The 9,182-nt window shown below is 34.7% G+C and overlaps 1 protein-coding gene across 1 annotated transcript in view; it reads right to left on the bottom strand.

Moving 5' to 3' along the window:
• LOC106457085 (protein HOS4-like) overlaps nucleotides 1-9,182 on the bottom strand; it is a 32,327-nt gene that overhangs the window by 15,013 nt on the left and 8,132 nt on the right. Inside the window, exons 4-5 of the mRNA XM_022382904.1 lie at nucleotides 6,897-8,062; nucleotides 5,687-5,850 (exon numbers count right to left, since the gene is read on the bottom strand). Of these exons, the coding sequence (XP_022238612.1) occupies nucleotides 5,687-5,850; nucleotides 6,897-8,062 (1,330 nt within the window). The remainder of the gene's footprint in view (nucleotides 1-5,686; nucleotides 5,851-6,896; nucleotides 8,063-9,182) is intronic.

Raw genomic sequence — 9,182 nt, 5'->3', positions numbered from 1 at the left:
AAGAAAGAAAGAAAGACTAACTGCCCAAAGCTCCAATATCTGGCATATGAAAAATAGAAGATGTCATTACATTGGATTAAGCATATGTTTACTTTAGTGCCTGCAGCACAGTTATACCATTGACACAGGATTTCTGGTGTTTGCAAGTTTTGGTTATAATGACAACAAAAAATTTGCTACTGGAGAAAACTCATATGGTTTGGGGTAACTTGTTGGTGCCGATTTCAAAAATATAGTCAGAATTTGTCCATTACCTCTAGATTTTGAGTTATTGTAATATCTCAATATTTTATCAGAACTATGTGAAATACTATGTAATAAACTCATTGCAATATATTTATGCTGTGAAATGAAGTTTATGTGGACAATTTAATGGGTAAAAGGCATACATTTTTTATAACTTCAAACATTGACTGCATTGTATTTGTGTAAAATTCCAAACATATTGTTCATATATGCTATTTGTTCTCGATATAATTGTAGGGAATTGCACCACGTTTACTTCATTCCCGCACTCACCTGCTCCACCCAGGGATTACGAATCCCAGTTTGCTCAGTTTGTTAGAACGTTCGACTTAGCATGAAAGGAGCAGAGTCATACACCTCTCTCTCATCTGCCTCTCACTTACTCAGTTGGTCACTTCACCTCGCTTCATGCACAGTTAAAACAAAGTCTGATCTTCTTTCTCACATCATACTCGTAATATAATCAAATTCTGTAAAACTTTGTTTTTTAAAGTTGTTCAAACTCTAGTTCTGTAAGCATACATTATTTTATATTTTTTTAGAAAATCATTTGAAATGCTGGCTGCCTCCAGTTCAAGTAAAGTCTGAAAGTGTAAAATACACCCCAACAGTTTCTGCTACATGTTTGGAAAATATATTACAGTTTCACTAAGGAAAAACATCACACATAAGATAAAGGTAGTTTACTACCACTATTTTGAGTGAAAAATTGGGGGCCAAGAAAAACATCGAACTCTACATATGTGTGTTGTACAGTTTGCACATCTGGCTTTACATAGTGGTTCAATAAGAAGAGAGCAAGTATGCCATTTTCATTTCCCATGATATGGCGTGAGCCCAAAGATAATTTAACTGACTAATATTTTTGCATTACTAATGTTTCTGGGTATTCAGGTAAAACTAAATAGTACATTAAATATCCAGATATTGAATATGCAATGAAACCAGTACCTCATGGGGATGGTCTTCCAGTGCCACATCCAGCAACGAATTGGGAACAGAACAGTTATCTTGTAAAGAAGACAATGAATCATCTTCATCCAGTAATTCTATTCGTGTGGCACGTCAACATAAACTGCCTCATCTGATCACACAAGAAGAGCTAAATGATCTGATTCGTGACTTGTCTCTATCAAGGCAGCATGGGGAACTTCTTGGATCTCGTTTACAGCAATGTAATTTATTAGCTCCATGAACAACAGTTTCAATCTACCGAAGTCGACATCAAAATCTTGCTTCTCACCACAGCATGCAAGATACTTTGTGTTTCTGCACAAACGTTGATGCATTAATGGAAAAATTAGATACTAAACATCCTCCTCAAGAATGGAGACATTTTATTGACTCATCTAAAGTTTGTCTGAAAGCTGTACTTTTGCACAATGGAAACACTAAGTCATTGATTCTTGTTGCTCATGTTGTGAACATGAAAGAAACTTATCAAATAATGCAGATTATACTTGAGGCCATCAAATATGATCACCATAGGTGGTGATCTAAAAGTTATTGCACTCCAGGCCTGGATATATCAAACATTGTTGCTTTTTTATGTCTCGAAGACAGTCAAGAGGACAGTTCAAAAAGCAGCGAGAGAAAATCATATACTAGGAAAACATAATATCAATTATCAACCTTTAGTGAATCCTCAAAATGTGTTTCTGCCTCCACCTAGGTATTAAACTGGGACTCATGAAGAATTTTGTAAAAGGACTTAACAAAGTTGGTAATGGTTTCAAATATCTGTCTGACAAGTTTCCAAAAATCAGTGAAGCAAAAATTAAAGGAGGTATCTTTGATGGACCATAGATTCGGGAAGTGCTAATGAATGATAATTTTGAAACAGTACTGAGTCAGAAAAAGTTTGCTGCCTGGAAATCATTCCAACTAATTGTCCAAAATGTCTTAGGAAATCACAGAGATGAAAACTATAGTGTGATGATATGCTTGAGAACTACAAGACAATGGGGTCTAGGATGTCACTATTCTTCTTACATTCCCATTTTGACTTCTTTCCAAATGATTTAGGTGCAGTGAGCGATGAGCGTGATGAGTGCTCCCACCAAGATAGTTCTACAATGGAACAGTGCTATCAAGGATGATAGAATCCTGTGATGATGGGAGATTACTGTTGGCTCCTGGAGTGTAAAATTGAGAACATACACAAAAGGCGTAACAAGTCAAGCAGATATTTTGTCACAAAAAATAACATCATGATGAAAGTTTGAACATAGCCTGAATATATTTTCTGTATATAATCTTATTGTTTTTTTTATTAAAGTGGTATTGCTTTTATTTACTATTTTTAAACCTTCTTAAATGCAATTTTCAATGAATTAATAAAGTTATTAAAGAAAAATTTGCTATTTTCATATATATATATATTGAATAAATCTGTCATAACTTAAAAACTCGAAGTGATCAGTAATTTTCAACATGATTTTTTGAATCAGAATCGTCAAATTACCCAGAAACAGTTGCATGTTTTCTAGTAGCAGAGAAAATTTTGTTGTTGTTGCCCTGTTTAAGCTAAACATTCAGAAAGTCGAGGAAAATGCCGACACCAACTTTGAAAACTATCAGGCTAATGTAGTTATACCCATATATCGTGAGGAAACACCAGCTTTATATAGAATGGATACAAATAAGATGTGGCTCCATCTAGCCACACGTCCAAGTCAGAATACCAGTTTCTCTGCCAGATACAAGTACAAATGGGAATTCATGCAATGCCATTTGTAGACATCTTTCACGGGCTTCTATGCTTTTAGTTGCTTAAACGGGCCCTTGAAATAATCATTCACGCATTGTTGATGGACTTTGAAAAACGTGTAATGAGGATAGAAACAACATTAACCTTAGTAAATTGCGCAAAAAACTTTTTCAGTCAAAATTATCGTGCATAGAAATAGTCTATAGCCAGTTACATAGCCTAGGAAGTCGTGTCTATATGGATATCACAAATTGTGGGTATCCCTATGTATTTGGGTCTTAATGAATACCGCAAAGGAGCATAAAAGAGCTCAGAGGGGCTAAAAGAAACATATTGTGTTAACAAGTGAATTACGCGAATGAAAATAATATTATTACCACATCTAGTAATTCTATTCCTGTGGCACCTCAACATAAGCTGCCTCATCTGATCACACAAGAAGAGCTTAATAATCTGATTCGTGACTTGTCTCTATCAAAGCGGCATCAAATTGTTTATGCTCAAAGTAAAACTTAATAACATGTGGAAACTAGTTACTATATACTCAGTAGCTTTGAAGTTAAATTTAACATATCTTATATTCATGGTATCCTTGTGCAACACTATGAAAATTACACGTTTATTTAGGGCCGGTCTAAAGACGACCACACTGGGTGGCATGGTATAAAATACATACATTTAACAGCAGTACAAACGACTATTTTACATCAATAAGCCGTTATTTTTAGTTGTTTTTTTGCTTTGCTTCTATGCTCCTTTTTGACTGAATCTTGAAAATCTGCTACCTCGGCTCTGGTAATATTATTATTAGCTACTCCAGCTCTGGTAATAATATAGTTAGCTACCTCGGCTCTGGTAATATTTTCATTCACACTTTCGTGTAATTAACTATAGAAATTAACAGAATATGTTTCTTTATGGCTCCTGCTTCTGAACGTGTTGTTTACTAAGACAGCTGTAGTTATATTTGTAGGAGCTTGAAAGTGTAAAAAAGTTTGAACTGTGATTACAATTCAGACCTAACACACTCCATGTTTATCAATAGTCTGTCTGTTTATAGTTAAACACAAAGCTACACGATGGGTTATCTGTGTTGTGCCCACCACTGGTATCGAAACCCGGTTCTAGGGTTGTAAGTCTGCAGACATACCGCTGTGCCACTGGGGATGGCAAACAGTCTCTTCAGCGGTAAGATTATTGACCTACAACGCTAAAATTCGGGGTTCGATTCCTCGAGGTGGACACAGCAGATAGCCCATTGTAGCTTTGCTCTAAAACTGACTTATAATTTGGATTTTTAAAGCTTCTGGGGTCTGTTTGATTTGATACAGATTTTCAACGTCCTAAGATTGAGCTAAATCATTCAGTTAAGGAAGTTATAACTTCTTTTCTGTATATTCTGTTATAGCTTGAATTACGAAACGTGGAGTAAGATTAGGGGGGGGGCAAAGGTATTTGGCTTCCGATAATTGTTTAGGGGCCAACGTACCATTTGGCTCCCCCAGTATATCAAAATATTTCTTTCTTTTTCTTTTTTGTATTTCCGAAATAGAGAGAGAAAGGTCGATCGCGTTGTGCCTCTGGAATTATCAAAAACAAGCTATAATTTCTGTGAATCTATGATGTAGAGAAGTCCGTCAGTCTTCACGAGTATAAGGCAGCAGGTGCGTGTGTTGCAGGGCGTGTCACACACCGCCAGTGTTACCCACATGTTACACATCTTCCTACTTCTCTGATGAAACTTCGATCCGGATTAACTAGACAAGTGTAATCAAGCAATTTTTATTGGAGTTGATCCGAAAATGCTACTGTTTTGCGTTATACAGCTGCTTTACTCTATATGATCCATTGATGTACATCTTTAATGAATTTATACGACTTGCATATCCTTACTGCCTTGCTTGATATAATTTATCATTGAAAGCTGTATCTTTTGAATTATTGTAATCTACGGAAAATGTACAAAGTCAAAATATGTCTAACAGTTTGTGTGCCTCAGCTGTCAGGTGGTCTTAGTGTACGTTATCTAGCTGTAGATACATAGAGGGTGGTCATACTTCATGCAACGTTTTTGGAACATGGCGAAAACTGGGCGGTACGTGAAGGATGAAAGGAAAGATCCCACGACAGATAGACACATCGATGCACTATTTCGTCAGCAGACAGTTGTCCAAATACAAATAGGCTGGCTATCTACACTTCCTAAATACTCAGAGCAGAAAGGCACGTTTTGAGAATGTCAAAGGTCACACTTGCAGAGCGTACAGATTTAATTTTGGCAATTTTGCTCTATGGCAAAAATGGACGTAACAGTGCTGTAACAGCTACTGCTTTTGTTAGAAAGAACCCTCAAAAGGCGGAATTCCAAGAATAACGGTAACAACATTAGTGGAACAATCTATTCAACTGGAGGTATAGCAGTTGGCATTATTGAACAACCCTCTGGTGGACAAACGGTGCGTCAAAGAATATCTCTGCCATTTACATTCCTACTTTGTATATCATTCTTCACATACCCTCGTGTTCACAGTGCTCCAAAAATGTTGTCCGAATTATGAAACATCGTTTATATATTTAGTGTAATGATATATGTAACGTTTGCACATGAGTCTGACTTTTGCTGTTGTTAAATTCGAAATGTTTCTAATAATACATTTTGATCATAGAATAATGTCTACCAGTATCCTTCCCTACTGTCACTAATTTACCATATACTAACGTAATACTTACTCTGTTCGTTTACGGTCATTTTTTAATAAAAGTTTGATAACGTGAAGGTCTCCACTTTTGGCAGCTTCATGAATTTTCAAAGTAGAAACGAATTCCTCTTCAGACAGCTGCCTGTAGAAGCTCCCCGTCTCTGAAGTTGTGTTTTCCAAATCATCTGGTATAGGCTGGAGAAAAGTCCTTGGTTTTTATTTTGAATAAAGACTGACAACATTCAAATCTGGGCGAATTATCAAACAGAGTTCATAATATCGATATCAAACCATACGAAACGCATCTGATAAAAAAGTTTTGAAATTAAGTCTGTTGATATAATTTATTATTACTATAATTAGGTTGCTTGAAACTCAACAATTTCATAATACACTAAAAAAAAGAAGAAAGAAAGAACACGACTTATGGTTTATATATGACAGAGTAATTAGGAAATATCATGGAGTGTCCCTAAAACTAAAATTAAAGTTATAGATCATCAAACTAGAGAACAAATCATCGATATTCAAACTATATTTATAGAAAATCCGCTTCTTATAATAATGAGATCGTTCCACCAAAATTTTTTTGAAACCATTAAGAAAAAGTTCCACGCAGACATATATTACCTTAAAATTATAATATTTGGACATAACGACACTGAATTTCAAAAATGTTACCTTTGTCAAAAGACTGATTTAATAATTATGAAGCAATAGAGTTATTTAATGGAAAGGTCAGTTTATTTGAAAAAAAGTTAGAAAGTATGATACAATTTTCCAAATGTAAGTTTAGTTTTAACTTCTAATTAGATATGATAGCCTAAATTACCGATTTATATGTGGAATTATCTATGGATCCATTGCTTGGTCCAACTAATACACTAATACCCAATGGATTTGGCCAGATATTTAAAGTGAGTGTTGTAAAAACATAAACAAAAATATAGTCAATATCATGCAACATGTGGACTAAATCACAGTGTTAAACAGTATAAAAGGTGTTAATTTGAGAGTTAACTTGCGAAATAAGATAAAACATCTATCACAGTTACTTATTATTTACATAATACTTGTTGCAGACTTAAATTGTACACCTTTCGCGTAAACTTTAAGAGCAAAAACTGGTTTCAAATTAATTAACTTAATTTATAAGCAAGAAATGAAAGCTCCCTCTTGTGTATTTTTATGTAGTTAATGGCTAAAAATGCCCTTTTTTGTTGTTGTGAGTTTAACCTTACCTTTCCAGTGTGCATTATGTCACATTCTACTGTGACTGGTGGAGCTAGAAAAGCCGGAGTAGACTTAATTACCAAACGATTTTTTGTTACTTTCGGTTCCGTCTTGACTTCCGTTTCCAGTTGTTGACCAAAGATGACATCGACATCACCATTTTCCTTTTCGTTTTTATTTTGAAGTTCACCAACATTCGTCATAAGTTGTTGTTCAGAATAGTGATGACACTCTTGGCATTCACTTTTATCTGCATCTTCATCATCGTTGTCTTCTTCATCTGTGACCTGGCTACAGCTGCAACAAGAGCCGCACCTACTGGATATCACTTCACTCAAAATATCATCTAAATCAGTGCTTGTGATATCAGTACAAGAATCCTCATCTTCAGTGAAGCTGTCTAAATCGCTACTTTCCGTGGTGTATATTTCAGTAGATTCAGAAGAAGCTATATGTGCAAAGTCATCGGATGTTTGCGAAGGTATTCTTTCTTTTGGAACACAATCTTGCTTGCATATTATATCACTCGCACTTAAAGCAGTAAATTCCTGAGAAACAGATTCTTCTTTTTTAAAACAAAAATTCAAGTCTTCATCTTGATCATTAATATGAGATATGTTTTGTTTTTCTTGTATGTCATTACCATTGACTATCCCAGTCCCGTAAAAGTTACTCTCTTCTGTATGAGAGCTTACGTTTTGTTCACTTATAACACCCACCCCTAAAGTTCTTATGTTTTCCCCAGTTTTTGTTTCGTCACTTTTTTCATATTTTCCTATAGTTTTACAGACTTTTTCGATTTCTGTCTGAGAAGCTTCTATTTTATCTAAAGAACTAGACTTCAACTCTTTCATCGGTACATATTTACCCACATAATTATCAGATTTACTGGACGAATCAGTGACACTTGTAGGTTCTTCTCCAGAACTTTCTCGTTCCTGCTCGTCACTACTACTGCGGTCACTTTCTTCTGTAGTCAAAGTTTCTGTAGTTTCGACACAAGCTTGCACACATGCAGAAGCATCGGTCAGTAAATATTTCGTGTTCATTATTGATTCAGGTACACTGTGCAATTTTGGTTTGTTACTTGGTGATCCAGATGAATCAAGGGCACACTTGTTTAAAGCCGTTGAAGAAGGTTCTCGGAGCAACACCTCAGGATTTTGTGTATTACCTGTCATGGAACATGGAAAAAAACCCATCAAACTAGGCCATGAAACCTCACTGAAAAAAAATAATGTGATTTGAGTATTTACTTTTTCTCAACAACCAACACAAACTTTAATATATATTGATTATATTTTAATTGTTAGTTTTGCATAATATTCAATATATCACACTATAGAGTCAAGTTATTTTATCATTTTTTTATACAGGACCATGTATTTAAACACGAAGAATTAAAATTGATGATTGTTTTTGTAAAAAGAAAGAAAAGAAAAACATTAGAATATATCAGTTTCACATAAGATCGCCCCACAGAACCCAAATACCCTTTTATAGAATGCATATTAAATTCAACATTCCCTCTCTGTCTATATATACATTAATGAATTACTAAGATCCTAGGTTAGTGTAAACAGTTCGTTGTGTGTAGAGGATGTTCAAGGTGGCATTTTTTTCCACTCGTCATGAACAGGTATGTCACGTCTAAGATATTTCTTTCTTTTATTTTCTTATGTTTCTTTTGAAAACATATCAGAACACTTACTCTTATCCAGTACCTGTCGATTCATTGTTAGGCTTAATGTATAACTAGTTAGTGGAATTTTTAAGGCAAGTTGATACTGTTGCTCTTTTTCTTACCACCATAATTGTATTTTCTAACACTAAATTCATGACTCGGAATAAAAATATAAATACACCTAATCACCACAATGACAAGAAGTCCGAGAATTTAACTGAAGAAAAATGTTTATGTTGTGTGACTTGTTGCCAGTTATGATAATGAGAATAGAGTTGGTAATAAGTAAAAATAAAAACCCACTTTAATCACTGAACCGGGACAGATATAAATACAACAAAAATTGGGGACAAAATGAATTAAATTACCGGATACATTAAATTTAACATGAACTTCAATATAAAAAAAGGCAGGATAAACTGTATTAAGAATATCTGTAAACTGAGGATAAACATCAGATTAAAGTATACCTGGTTTTCACACGATCGGTGTAAGTTGGAACAAAGAAAACTTATTAAATACACGCAACTTTATAGGTGGTAAGTTGGAACAAAGAAAACTTACTAAGTACACGAACACTTTATAGGTGGTAAGATGGAACAAAGAAAAC

This window comes from Limulus polyphemus, unplaced genomic scaffold (assembly GCF_000517525.1).
Source record: "Limulus polyphemus unplaced genomic scaffold, Limulus_polyphemus-2.1.2 Scaffold290, whole genome shotgun sequence".
Taxonomy (NCBI): domain Eukaryota; kingdom Metazoa; phylum Arthropoda; class Merostomata; order Xiphosura; family Limulidae; genus Limulus; species Limulus polyphemus.
Note: the sequence above shows the minus strand (reverse complement) of the source record. Positions and strands in the feature narration are given on the sequence as shown.